We start from the raw sequence: 14,028 nt of genomic DNA, 5'->3' as shown, positions 1-14,028 counted from the left end.
CTGGAGCTCCCCGAGCCAGGCTTTGGCCCGAAATGAGGATTTCCCACGCCCAGCAGCAGCGGAGGAGAAAGTCTCTCCTCCTCCAGAAATTACGGCAGGGCTGAAATTACCCTGCCTCCCATCCCTGCAGGTGCTCGGCATCTCTCGCGTCCAGCTCCCCGGGCCGCCCGGCGAGTGAATTGCTGCCGAAGCAGCGCCTGCCCCGGGGAGCCACATCGGGGGGGGGGGGGGGGGCGCAGCTCGTGCTCGACGCCCCCGACTCGCCGCAGCCCGCCCGTGCGACCTCACCGCCGGCAAACAAAACGCTCGCAGCCCTGCGAAACGGCCGCGGCTTCATCAGATACCTCCGCGACACCCACCTCGCGGTTCGGGCAGCTGAGTTGATTTGTTCCCCTGCTCCAAGCTGCTAGAGGAAGGGCTGGCGGTGTCGGCCATCCCAGCAGCCGCCTCCGCACATGGCCCCGGTACAGTCATGCCCGGGGGTAGGAGCGTGGTGGGGTGACCTTTTAGGTCCCCACCAGCCGCAGTGTTTACATCTTGGTGACCTTAGCAGCCCCAGATCTGCATCTGCAGCAAATCCAAGGGGCTGGGGAGCGAAGCTTCTGTGTTCTGTTAAAAGCCTCCGTATCCTGCCCCGAGCTCAACATCCGAGCATCCTTTGAGGCACCTCCGTGGTGGGTCCCCGAAGCCCCCAGCCGTGTGCTAAGCCCCGTGCGAAGCCTCCCCAAGCTCCCGAGAACCCCGAGAAGGCGCTGGGCAGGCGCTGGGCACCTCTTTGTGGTCCTCAGCCTCTGCTGCTCAGCTCTTCCCGGGCTCAGCTCTCAGCTCCAGCCCAGCACCGAGGTCTGGGCGTGATTTCGGTGGGAACCAGCAGCCCGCTCGCCTCACCACGAGACGCGCAAGCCGTGCTATCTTCCCTATAGCTGCCTTTATGCTGCCGTTAATTAGGTGAAAAAAACCCGCCCGGTTCCCCTTTTGAAAGCCCCGGAGGTCCCCGGAGAGAGCCGGCGTGCAGCGGGGCTCCTCGGCCCGGCCGCCGCACAGCTCGCCGCACCTGCGGGCTCCCGGCACATGAATCACCGGGGTCACAAGACCGAGAGGAGCGGGGAGAAATCACCCATCAGGTGATGGCAGCGTGGTGGGCACCGGCCCGGCCCCCCCTGGGGCACCGCGGGGTTTCGGCACGCCGCGTGGTGCTCGCCCCACGGGCTGCCCCCGGCCCCCTTGGGGTCCCCGGGGTGCTCGGCACGGGGCCGCGGCTCTCTCTCGTGATGCTCCGGCACCGCGGCACCGTTCCTCCCGTTATTGCTGAAGGCAGCCGGTGCAGGGGCCGAGGCCGAGGCTCGGCCAGCTCTGCCTCCTTCGCTTTATTAACGTGATGAGCCTTTGATGGGCAGAGGTGATAGCGGTGTGGGACGCTATCTGCATCAGCGCCGGGGAAGGGACCACAGCGTTTCGTGCGCGTGGATCCACAGCGATGATTGTTCCCATTACTGGGACACCCCAATCGGGATGGGATCACCTGGCCTGAGAGGCAGGCGTGTGGGACGATCAAAATAAGCGAAAGCTTTCGGCTGCAGACTCCCTCCAAGCCCAAGCTGTAATTTAAAACCCTTCGGAGCATCCAAGGTGAGATGTTTGCGCTCCCTTTGGGTAAAGTGCTCCGCTCGGGACACTCCAGCCCATTACGTCGAGCTGTAACCGAGCCAGTCCAACCCCCACGCGGCCGTTTTCATGCCAGTCGAAGGCTGCCTGGGTTTATTTTGGCTCGCGGCCGTTCCCCATCGATTGGCATCGAAGCGCCACGAGGAGCTGCGCGAGTGGCCGCGCGGGATGGGGGCCGTTCTCACGGGATGCCTTTCACCCCCCCCCCCTCCTCGCCCTGCTAACCAGGCCCCGATGACTCAGGAGCTTTGAACCTGGCTTAAACCCCGCTGCGAGGCTTCGGGGCGGCGGCGATGTCCCCCCCCCCCCCTCCCCGGGATGGTTTCGGGGGGCTCCCCGCAAGTCGGATGCAGGCGTCGTCTCCGGAGATCCGCCCGGGGTTGGCGCCTCTCGGCGCCCATCCAAGAGCGGGGCTGGGCCGCCTGGCACCCTTTGGGGTGCTGAGCTGCTCCGTGGCGGGGCGAGGAGCCGGGCCAGTGCGTGCTTGCTCCGGCGCAGCAATTACAAGCCCAAGGCTCGCCGGTGCCTGCCAGCACGGCGCAGCCAGCGCGCTCCCCCCCCCCCCCGTGCTAGGAAGTCTGGAGTAAGCCGAGGTGTTTCTTGTTGGGGTTGGTGGCGGTGATGCCGCACACGCTCGGGGGCTGAGCTGCTGTGTAAAGGGGGGGCCCGGCTCTGCTGTGCCCCCACCCCCGCGGAGCAGCGGGGGCGCACCGGGGACCCCTCCGCGCCCCCCACCGAGGATGCCGGAGCGTGGGAACGCGCCGCGGGGATGCTGGGGATGGGGACCGGGGGGGGATGCTCGGCTCGGGGACCCCCTTTAAAACCTCCTGGGTGTGTGGGGGGGGGTTCAGCGGGGTGCAAGGCCCTTTCCCCCCCCCCCTCCCCAACCCAACCCCGTGCTGCCGTGGGGCCGGGGCCGCTCCGCACCTCCCCAGCGCCGCTCGGCGCCGGGGGCACCGGAACCGGCGGCCAAAGAAGGCAGCAGAGGCGGGGCCGGATCCAGACCTTGTATGGCGCTTCCCCTCGGCCGCCCGCCCGCCGCCGCCCCGTTTTTCCCCCCCCCCCTCCTTGTCCCCCCCCCACCCTTTCCAACCCCGCAGCCGCCGCCGCGCTCCCCCGGGCCGCGCCGGGCCAAGGGGCGGGGGGGGGGGGGAGGGGGGGGGGGCGCGGGGGGGGGGGGAGGGGCGGGGGGGTGGGGGGAAGGGCGGGGGGGGAGTAAAAGGGAGGGTGTAAATGGGGGGGGGTGTCCTGTGAAGGATGGGGGGGGGCAGGGCGTGGGAAGCGGGATGCAAAGGGTGGGGGGCGCTGTAAAGGGTGGGGGGGGGTTAAAAAGGGGTGGGGGGGGTTAGAAAGGGCTGGGGGGGTTGAAAAGGAGGGGGGGGCTGTAAAGGGTGGGGGGCTGTGCAAAGGGATGCGGGGGGGGCTCTCCCAAGGGATTGGGGGGGCTCTGGAAAAGGTGAGGGGCTCTCCAAGGGGGTTGGGGGGGCTCTCCGTAGTTGTGGGGGGCTCTGCAAAAGGTGGGGGGGGTCTCTGAAAGGGATGGGGGGGCTCTGCAAAGGGTGGGGGGCTCTGCAAAGGGGTGGGGGGCTTTGCAAAGGGGGGGGGTTCTGTAAAGAGTGGGGGGCTGTGTGAAGGAGTGGGGGGCTTTGGAAAGGGTGAGGGGCTCTGTAAAGGGTGGGGGGCTTTACAAAGGGTAGGGGGGTCTCCAAAGGGGTAGGGGGCTCTCCATAAAGGGGGGGGGGCTCTGCAAAGGGGGGGGTGGCCTCTACAAGTGGTGAGGTGGCTTCTAATGAAAGCAGGGTCCTGCAAGAAACGGGTGTCACCGTGTTATATGGGGGGGGGGCTTCAATGGATGGGGGGGTGTTCAACGGATGGGGGGGTTCAACCAATGGGGGGGGTTCAACGGATGGGGGGGGGGCTCAATGGCTTTGGGGCCCTTCCATGGCATTAACTGCAGGGCCCTGCACAAAACGGAGCACGCGTGACCCCCCCCAACCCCCCCCCCCGAGATATCGAACCCTGCCGGCACCTCCGGGTGCGTGCCCAGGGGCAGCAGCAGGGGCAGCCTCGTGCCCCCCCCCCCCCCGTGCCCCCCCCCCTCCCCGGCTGGGTCCCCCCCCTCGAGCTGCTGCAGCTCTCCCCGCAGCTCCCATGGCCGAGCCGGCCCTGCAAGGAGTTGGGCAAGCGGAGCTCTTGCAACACAGCATTTTTCCATACGTTCGCTGTATAACTCGGAGGGTTTTTTTTTTTCTTTTTTTTTTTTTTTCGGGGGGGGGGTTGTTTTTTTGTTTTCCCAGATAGCATCGGTTGGCACACTTCGCACGAAACCGCCTAATTACCGACGCCTTGGAAGTGCCAAACTTTTCAAAGCCGGGGGGGGGGGGGGGGGGGGCGGGGGGGGGGGAAGAGAGGCGAGGTTAAAAATCGCAGGCGACCAACAAGTGTTACCTGTTCGCGAGCTGCCGGGGCGCTGCTCCCCCCCCCCCCCCGGGGGACCCGGGGAGGATGGGGAGGGGGCAGCTCGGTGCTGCCCCTCGCCCCCCATCACCCCGGGGGGGGAGCTCCGGGGACCCCCACTGCCCCCCCCCATTCTGCCCTTCCCACCCCGTGGGGTTCCCCTGCGCGCCCCCCGGCCCGGTTCACTTTTGGGATGGGTCTGGGGGCGCTTCCCCCCCCCGGCCCCCCAATACAGCGGAGCCCCAGGCTCCGAGCATCATCGGCGGGGCGATGGGCACCGCACAGCTCCCGGGGCCGCCCGGTACCCGGGAGAAAGGTGCCCGGTGCGGGGTCCACGGTGCACGGTGCCCGGTTCCCGGTGGAGGGTGCCCGGTTCCCGGTACACGGTGCCCGGTTCCTGGTGCCTGATGCCCGGTGCGTGATGCCTGGGGAAAGATGCACGGTGCCCGGTGCAGGGTGCCCGGTGCTCGGTGCAAGGTGCCCGGTGCATGGTTCCCGGTGCCCGGTGCAGGACACCCGGTGCATTATGCCCGGTGCCCGGTGCAGGACGCCCTGTAAAGGACATCCGGTGCCCGGTGCCCGGTTCCCGGTGCATGATGCCCGGTGCCCGGTGCCCGGTTCCCCGTGCCCAGTGTATGATGTCTGGTGCCCGGTTCCCGGTGCATGGTGCCCGGTGCATGATGCCCGGTGCCCGGTCCCCGGTGCCTGGTGCAGGACGCCCGGTGCATGATGCCCGGTGCCCGGTGTATGGTTCCCGGTGCCCGGTGCAGGACGCCCAGTGCGTGATGCCCGGTGCCCGGCGCATGACGCCCGGTGCCCGGTTCTCCGTGCCCGCTGCGGGACACCCGGTGTCCGGTTTCCGGTGCCCGGTGCATGATGCCCGGTGCCCGGTGCATCGTGCCCGGTGCACGATGCCCGGTGCAGGACGCCCGGTTCCCGGTTCCCGGTGCCTTGTGCACGATGCCCGGTGCGGGACACCCGGTGCCCGGTGCGGGACACCCGGTGCCCGCTGCCCTGTGCCCGGTACCCGGTGCCCGGTGCCCGCTTCCCGCTGCCGCCAGCCCGTTCCCCGCCGCGCGCCGGCCCCGCTTCCTGCTTTCTAATGTTCCATTGTGCGGAGCTTCCATTGTGACGTCTCGGCCTCGGCGCGGCTTTGTCTGTCCATATATGGGCAGCTACGTCACGGAGCGCTCCCGCCGCCCGGATAAATGGGCTGAGGAGTCCCCGGCGGAGCAGTCGAGCAGCAGCGAGGAACCCGCGAGCGGGGCCGGGAGCGGAGCAAAGCGAGGAGCGAGCGGAGGGGTTAAAAATCCGCCCACGGCCGCAGCTGCCCACCGGATCGCCCCCTCCCCTCGAGGAAACACCGGCGGGACCCCCCCCCCCCCCTCAACCGGGACCACCCCCCCGGCCCACGCCCCCCCCCCCCCCCCTCGCCCCCCAATTTCGCAGCCTCCCCCCCCCCCCCCCGCCCCAACTTTCCTCCCTTTGCATGCTCGCCCTCGCCCGGATTTGCCACTCGGATGTTGTCGCCTCCGGAGCGGAGCTCGGAGCCGCGGTGAGCCTGCCTTTTCCTCCAGTGCTATGACAGGCAAACTACTGGAGAAGCTGCCGGGGACCATGAACACTTTGCTGAACCAATTGCCTGACAATCTGTACCCGGAGGAGATCCCCAACTCTTTGAACATCTTCTCCGGCAGCAGCGACTCGGTGGCTCACTACAACCAGATGGCTGCAGGTAAAGGGGGAAGGCAGGCGGGGGAGGCGGTGGGGCGAGGAGGAGGAGGAGGAGGAGGAGGAGGAGGAGGAGGACGCCGTGTGCGGGCTGGCATGGAGCCTCGGAGGGAAGGGGAAGCGCCGGGGCTGGGGAGCGGCCCCCCCCAACCCCCCCCCCCCGCGCCCACCCACCCCTTTCCTCGCCCCGGCTCCGCGCGATCGCTGCCTCCCCTGCCGCAGGGCTCCGCGCAGCGCTGCCGCCGAGCCGCCGCCGCAGGTACGGGGACAGCGGCCGGGCTCCGGCTCCGGGGGGAGGATGGAAGAGGGGGGGGGGGGGAACGCGGCCGGCAGGAACCCCCCCCTCCCGGCCGCTGGAGCCCACCCCCCGGCCCCGCTGGCGGAGCGGGACCCCCCCCCACCCCTCGCGGACACGCGTGGCCGTGCCGTGGGGTCCCCCCTCGGAGCGCCTTGGGGGCGAGGTGGGGGCGCCGGGGGGGGCCCGCAAGGTGAGAGGCAGCGAGGGGGGGGAGCCCCCCCCCCCCCGGATCACCCCGCCGCCTCCGGGCGCCGGGGCCGTGCCGAGCCGAGCCGAGCCGGGCTGAAAGTCGCTCGCGTTCCTCCTTGCGCGGGGCCAAGTTGGTAACGGCGTCGGTGCCCCCCCCACCCCATCGGGGGGGGGGTGCTCCGCGGAGTGCCCGGCGCTGCCGGCGGGGAGGATGCCCGGGGCTGCCGGGGTGGGAGCCTACCTGTAGCCGCAGGTACCTCCCCTCCTTCCCCCGGCCCCCCCCCCCCCGCCAGCGCCGGGGGGGCGGCCCCCGGCAGCCCGGAGCCGCGGGGGGGGGGCGGCGGGGGCGGCCGCCCGGCTCCGTTCCCCGGGACCCTCCGCAGCGAGCGCCGCAGCGCACGGAGAGCCGAGCCGCCGCCGCGCCGGTTGCCCTGGAGAGGTGGGGGGGGGGGGGGGGAAGAGCGAGGAAGAAGAGGGTGGGGGGCGACCCGCAGAGCTGGGGGGGCTTAGGGGGGCTCGGCTCGCCGCATCCCCGCTCCCCAGCACCGCTGCGGCCCGCCCGGCTCACCGTGCCCCGCTTCTCTCCCCCGCTCTGCAGATAATGTTATGGACATTGGCTTAGCGAACGAAAAAGCCAGCCAGGAATTGTCCTATTCGGGGACTTTTCAGCCCGCCCCGGGCAACAAGACTGTGACCTACCTGGGGAAATTCGCCTTCGACTCGCCCTCCAACTGGTGCCAGGACAACATCATCAGCCTGATGAGCGCCGGCATCCTGGGGGTGCCGCCGTCCTCGGGCGCGCTCACCAGCACGCAGAGCTCGGCGGGCAGCATGGGGCCGCCGCAGGGCGACGTGGACCAGATGTACCCCGCGCTGCCGCCCTACTCCTCCTGCAGTGACCTCTACCCGGAGCCCGTCTCCTTCCACGACCCCCAGAGCAACCCCGGCCTCACCTACTCCCCCAGGATTACCAGGCGGCCAAGCCCGCCTTGGACAGCAACCTCTTCCCCATGATCCCAGACTATAACCTCTACCACCACCCCAACGACATGGGCACCATCACGGAGCACAAACCCTTCCAGAGCTTGGACCCCATCCGCGTCAACCCGCCCCCCATCACCCCGCTGGAGACCATCAAGGCCTTCAAGGACAAGCAGATCCACCCGGGCTTCGGGGGGCTGCCGCAGCCGCCGCTCACCCTCAAACCCATCCGGCCCCGCAAGTACCCCAACCGGCCCAGCAAGACGCCGCTCCACGAGCGGCCCCACGCCTGCCCCGCCGAGGGCTGCGACCGCCGCTTCTCCCGCTCCGACGAGCTCACCCGCCACCTCCGCATCCACACGGGCCACAAGCCCTTCCAGTGCCGCATCTGCATGCGGAGCTTCAGCCGCAGCGACCACCTCACAACCCACATCCGCACCCACACCGGCGAGAAGCCCTTCGCCTGCGAGTTCTGCGGCCGCAAGTTCGCCCGCTCCGACGAGCGCAAGCGGCACGCCAAGATCCACCTCAAGCAGAAGGAGAAGAAGGCCGAGAAGGGCTCGGCCGGGCCGCCCCCCGCCGCGCCCCCCACCGCCGCCGCCGCCGCCACCACCTCGCCCCCCGTCGCCCTCGCCCCCGCCGTCACCACGTGCGCCTGAGGCACGGCGCGGTGACACCCTTTGCACTGGTGCCGGATGGATCAGGGCTTCGCCGGCGTCCCGCTTGCCCCCGTGCCCCCGTCCCCGCCATCGGGATGCTTGCCCGGACCCGCCGTGGGCCGGATCCGACGGATCCTGCACCCAGGCTGCCCGGGGTCCTGCTCCGGATCCGAGCCCACCACCCGGCTCCGAGCCTCTCGGGAGCACGGTGGCCGCGCTCCCGGTGCCCGCGCCCGCTCAGCCCCGAGCCCCGCAGCCGGGCTGCCCCCGGGGGTCGGCACCGCACGGATCCCACCCGCTGGGAGCCAGCCCAGCAGGGCCCGGCGAGCGGCGCCACGGCACCCTTGGGTGCCCAGGCAGCCAGCCCCGGCGGGGTCCTGCCCCCACGCGTGCTTTTCCCACCCGAGCCCCCCGGCTCGGCGGCGGAGGTAAGCGGGCTGCAGCGGCGGGGGGCGAGCTCCCGGGCGCTGGGCGGCTGCTGCTGGGCTGGCGAGAAGGTGCTGGGGGCGGCACGGAGCTGTCCCGGCAGCAGCTTGTTCCTTTTCTTTTCCTTTTTTTTTTTTTTTTTTTTTTCTCTCCAGCAGAAGGGAAATTCTTTACAGAAATGCAGAAAAAGAACAAAACAAAACAAACCAGTATTTTGCTGAATACTTTTTATAATGTGAGATATTTTTATTTTATTTTATTTGGTCACTTTAAAACAAACCAACTACGGAGGAGAAGAATCAATTAGTCCTCTATTTTATTTTATTTTTTTTTTCCTTTCTCCTTCTGGTATGTGCATGTCATTGCATGACTGCTCTGATTTTTTTCTTCTTTTGTTTTAATAAAACTGTGCTCAGACATTTAAGCTAAACTAAGCAAAAATAATAATGACTTAAAAAAAATCTTTGTTGCCAAAAGGTCGTGCTATCCAGGTTTGATGTCTGCATGTGAAAAAAAAAATTAAAAACCTACAAAAAATAAAGAGAAGAGAAAGAATGCAGTCTAATTTATGTGAACTGAAAGGAACAAAAAACACAATCAGGTTTAACCACACAAACCTAAGGGAATGATATTTTTTGAAAGACTTTTGTATAAAGTTGAGTACTTAGAGAAAAAAAAAAAATCATACCAGATGTAATATATTTTGTGGATGTTTTTATTTCTTGGATTTATAGTACCTTATACTAAGGTTAAAAAAATTATGCTTGATATTGTGAAAAGGTGATAATTTTCACACACATTTCATTTGCTCATTTGTCATGTTGTAATGCAAATATGATAGTTAATGCATACAGCATTTTTAAGGGAAAAATCAGAAATATTGAACTGATGTATTGTTGTACCATTTGCACTGTGAGCAAATGCTAATGCAGTAAATATATTGTGTTTGCTGACAATCAAATTCTGTAGTAAATATCTTTATTTTACCTTGCTTAAAAATATCTATATTGGTTTGGAGGAAAAAAAAAAAAAAGTCTCTAATATGTAAGGAGAATGTTAAAATGGCTTGCTTGAAATGTGTAGGATGGTAGGCGTTGTGCCTCTTTACAGATGACTTTGAAATCTGTTTGTACATTTTCTAGTGCTGTATTTTATTATTTTATTTTATTTTTTTTTTGGTATGGTTTTTAAAAATAACCCAACCTTTTCTCAGTCCCCTCTCCTTCAGTTCTGTTCGCAGGACACCCCGGCGGCAGCAGCAGCGGCGGCGCTTCGGACCCCGACGGCGACCGGCTCCGTCCCCGCGCCCCCTCCCCGGCCGCTCGGGGACATCCGAGCCCCCAGACCCACGCCACCGCCGCCTCCTCCTCCTCCTCCTCTTCCTCCTCGACCCATCTCCTCCGGCTCCGTCCCCGCGTGGTTTTTCCACCCGTGGGCCGCCCTCGGTCCCCGCAGCGGGCGCTCGCCGTCGGCTTTGACCCCGGCACCATTTTGCAGCCGGATTTAGGGATCGGTTGCGTCCGCTGGATAAGGGCTGGGGAAAAGAGGATCTAAGGGGGGGGGTTCAGCCCTTAATGCCCCCCCCGCCGCCTCTCGCCGGCCAAACTGCTGCAGGTACGGAGCGGAGAGGGATTTTTCTTCGTGCTGCGAGCTGGCTGGGTCACCCCCGTTAAAAATAACCCGTGGATTTTGGATACGGCGCCTGTAGGGGCAAGAGGGAAAAGTGGGAGACGCAGCGGGACGAGGCGGGGTGCTGGGTGCCCCCCCCCCCCCCCCCCCGGGGCGCTGGCAGCACCGTGGTCATCCTCGGTGGTCCCCACGTGTGGTGGGACGCGGGGATATGGAAAACGCCGCCCGATTTCCCTTCTTTGGCCTCGATTTGCATCCGCAGACGGGCCCCGGAGGAGCTGCGCCCGCCAGGCCGGGGCGGCTCTTCCAGTCGCTGCCGTTTTCGGAGCCTTTAATTTCGGGGAGACACCCGGGGCTGGGCCTTGGGGTGGCTCCTGGTGACTCAGGGGAGGCCTGGCCGGGCCTTCCCGATGGGGAAGGGACCTCGGGGCCAGCGGGGAACCGGCTTCGGGGCCCCTGGGCGCTCTGTGGGGCCGGATCCTGCGTCCCCAGGGGGTCATTTCCAGCGTGGTTCGGCTCTGGGTGACCGCGGAGAGGTGTGAGCAGGGGGACATCAGGCCGGGGCCGAGAGGGGGCACCCTTGGGTGCCAGCACCGTGGTGGCCCCCAGCCTTTGTGGCGTTGCTTTTGGAGCTTTTTCGGTGCTGAAAAAGGGCCGGGCCTGCGCTCCCAGCCCCGACCCCAACGGGATGTCGTGGTCCCGGCGGCCGGGGAGCGCGGCCCCGTCGCTGCCCCGCTCGTGTCCTCCCCCCGGCGGGACCCGTCAAGGTGAGGAGCACCCTTGGGTGGCGAAACGTGTGGCGTGCGTGCAGCACCTTGCACGAAAATGTTGGTTGCTACGGAAACACGGCACTTTCCATCCCCGTTCTGGGCTATCTGTGTTCTGGGGAGGAGGGAAGGGCTTGCCAGTCACGTCGACACAAGTTGCTGCCTTCTTCCCCTGCTCCGCCGCGGCCCCGGCCTCCCGAGGAGGCCGCCGACACCTCGCTGCTCTCCGCCGAGGGTCTTCGGGGCTCTGCGAGGCGCCGCCGGAACCCGGGAGCCCTCCGCGGGACGGGAATTGCTTCTTGAGGAGGAGCACCGGGAGCCGAGGCCCCTTCCCCGAGGCTGGAGGACGCGTGTCCAGGAGCGTTCGGAGCTCTCGATGCCACAGGTGGCGGTGGGATCCCTCTCGGGTCTTCTCGGCCTCCAGCCCGGCCTCTCCTGCTGCCTCGACGGCAGAACCGCCGAGGCAAATCTTCTCGAGAAGGCGCTCGGGTCGTTTCCGGATCTCCTGCCCCTCTCGGTGCCGTGTGGATCTGTCCTCCCTTCTCTTCCCGGCCCTTTCCAGCCTCCACGTTGAGAGAAAAAAGGACGGGGAAGGAGTCGCCTCCCTGAAACGTGCCCAGAGCGACCACACCAAGAGCAGGGACTTAGCGAAGGTGGCGAAGGGAAGGCGCTCCCCAAAACCCCTGCCAGGGCACCCCGCTCCCCGACACGTGCGGGGAGCCACGGGGCGCTTGTCCCAGCCTCTGCCCTTCGTGTCGCCTCCCTGCCAGCACCCCGAACCTAATTGCTCCCACGCCACGCCGCGCACACCTCTCCCGGGGGGCTCTTCCCCACCCTTCGTCCCCAAATCCTTCCAAAACCTCCCCCCCTTTTCCTTGGTCGTCCCCCCTCTGAGGACGATCCCGGCTGGGGGTCCCCACCTCGGCGGGCGCGATCCCTGCCCGGGTCTCACCTCCCTCGCTCCCTTTGCGCTAATCCCGTGTCCTCACCGGTGTTGGTAACACCTTCCCAGTTTAGCAGCATCAGCTGCGGCTGTAATTACCGCGCTGTTTACCTGCTGCTAATCGATAAAAGCCACCCTTGGCGCCGGGCCCTGCCCGGTGGCCCCGTGCCGGGGCACGTGCCGGCACCAGCCCGGTGGCACCGACACCGTTTGGGGTTTCGCCTCCGTCCCCGGCTGCCCACGGGGACCAAGGGACTGGGGACGCGGCGGTTGGCAGCGCCGAGGGTTTTGCCGTACCCTACAAAAACCCCACTGCTTCCCCGTCGCCCCCGTCCCTGCCTCCAGCCCCCACTTTTGCGGCTTTTCTCCCCAAAACCTGCTTCAGCCGTCCCTCCCGCTCCTCGTTTTTTTTTCCCCCTTTCTGCTTGCTCCCAGCCTCTCCGCAGGCCCACAAGCCCCGAGCAGCCTTCCTCCCTGCCTCCTCCTCCTCACCCAGGACGTCCCCCCGGCCCTGCGCCCCTGCCCCGTTCACCCCAGCACCCTTGGGTGCCCCCAGCACCTCGGCTTTTTATGGCCCAACACCCGGCCACGCACACGTCACTCCGCGCGGGGCTGTTTGCCATTTTAAATGTTGGTTTGGGTTGTGTCTTTTATTTTTTTTATTTTTGTTTTTTATTTTTATTTTTTATTCTAACACAGGCTGGGGGGAGGCAGAGCAGAGCCGAGCTCATTTCCCCCCCCCCCCCACCCCAGAACCTGTTGCAAGTTATTTTCCTGAATTTCCCGTGTTTTGTATTGAAACCGAGGATATTTTTTTTTTCATTTTTTTTTTCAGTTTCCTTTCTGAAAATAACTCCCAAACTATAATTTCCTCCCACTTGCTTTTTCCCCTCCTTATTTTGATGTGCGGAGTCGCTGGCTTGGCAGAGCGGTGCCTTTCCTCCTGGGGGGGGGATGGGGGGTGGCTGGGGACCGGGGGCCGTATCCTGCACCCGCTGGGGCGGTGGCACCGGGACGGGGCCGTCCCCAGCCCCCAGGGGACGGTGACCCCCGGGGGACGGTGACCCCCGGGGAACGGTGACCCCGAGCATCTTCACACCCGGCTCAGCCCCTAGCCCGGTTTTTTGGGGGGGCTGGGGGCAGCTGGGGGGGGGCTTCACGGGATTTTCCCCAGGATGCTTTTCGCTCCCCCTTTTGGGACCCCGTTGGGATGGGATTTAGGAGGCCATGGGTACGGGATTTGGGAGCCCAACGGGATAGGTTTTGGGAGCCCAACATGGTGGGATTTGGAAACCCACCAGGATGGGATTTGGGAGCCCACTAGGACAGGATTTGGGACCCCATTGGGACAGGATTTAGGAGCCCAACAGAAGGGTTTGGGGAGCCCACCAGGACACAATTTAGGACCTCATTGGGACAGGATTTAGGAATCCATCAGAATGGGATTTGGGAGCCCATCAGGATGGGATTTGGGAGCCCATTTGGACGGGATTTGGGGACCCATTAGTGTCGGATTTGGGAGCCCACCAGGATGACACTGGGGAGCCCACCAGGACAGGTTTCGGGGCCCATCAGGATGGGATTTGGGATCCCCCCAGGACAAGATTCAGGAGCCCAACGGGGCAGGATTTGGGATCCCATTGGGATGGGATTTGGGGTCCCACCATGAGGGGATTTGGGATCCCACTGGGATGGGATTTGGGGTCCCACCATGAGGGGATTTGGGATCCCACTGGGATGGGATTCGGGATCCCACCAGGACAGGATTCGGGAGCCCGTTGGGGCAGGATCTGGGGTCCCACCAGGACGTCGTTTAGGACCCCACCAGGCCAGGATTTGGGATCCCACTGGGACGGGATCTGGGACCCCACCAGGACAGGATCTGGGACCCCACCAGCCCACCACGGCAGCCCCTCTCTACCCCCCCTCCCCCAGCCCCCCCCACCTCGAGCAACACCATGCCGTCCCCCTCCCCGTGACGTCACCCTCCCGTGACGTCACCCTCCCCGTGACGTCACCCCCCCGTGACGTCACCCTCCCCGTGACATCACCTCCCCGTGACGTCACTCCGCGGGCTCCCCCCACCCCCCCCACCCCACCAGCCAGCCCGGCACGGCAAGAGTTAACTCCTCCCCCCCCGGAGCCGTGGCGTCACGGCGGGGCCGGAAGGGGCGGGGCCGGGCGGCAGCGACTTCCGGGAGCGGCGGGGACCATGAGCTGGTGAGCGGGGGGGGGGCGGCCTGGGGGTCCCGGGGGGGTCCCGGGGGGGTCCCGAGGGGTCCG

The 14,028-nt window shown here is 65.6% G+C and overlaps 2 protein-coding genes across 6 annotated transcripts in view; both read left to right on the top strand.

Annotated features, from left to right (window-relative positions):
• The first annotated feature begins 5,591 nt into the window (after positions 1-5,591).
• Positions 5,592-9,418, top strand: EGR3 (early growth response 3). The gene is given in 3 exon segments (XM_066983491.1): positions 5,592-5,857; positions 6,939-7,295; positions 7,298-9,418. Coding segments are annotated over 3 exon segments (1,194 nt in total). The 5' UTR covers positions 5,592-5,703; the 3' UTR covers positions 7,981-9,418.
• A 4,435-nt stretch (positions 9,419-13,853) lies between these two features.
• BIN3 (bridging integrator 3) overlaps positions 13,854-14,028 on the top strand; it is a 39,672-nt gene continuing 39,497 nt past the window's right edge. For 3 of the 5 annotated variants that reach the window (XM_066983401.1, XM_066983399.1, XM_066983397.1), the window contains exon 1: positions 13,854-13,965. Coding sequence is in view for 1 of the 5 variants with exons in the window: in XM_066983398.1 (XP_066839499.1) it covers positions 13,958-13,965 (8 nt within the window). In the remaining 4 variants the exon portion in view is untranslated. The remainder of the gene's footprint in view (positions 13,966-14,028) is intronic. The other 2 variants (XM_066983398.1, XM_066983402.1) reach the window with 2 other exon arrangements.

The sequence above is a fragment of the Anser cygnoides genome, chromosome 26, assembly GCF_040182565.1.
Source record: "Anser cygnoides isolate HZ-2024a breed goose chromosome 26, Taihu_goose_T2T_genome, whole genome shotgun sequence".
NCBI lineage: Eukaryota > Metazoa > Chordata > Aves > Anseriformes > Anatidae > Anser > Anser cygnoides.
The sequence above is the reverse complement of the archived record's forward strand: the minus strand, read 5'-3'. Positions and strand labels throughout refer to the sequence as shown.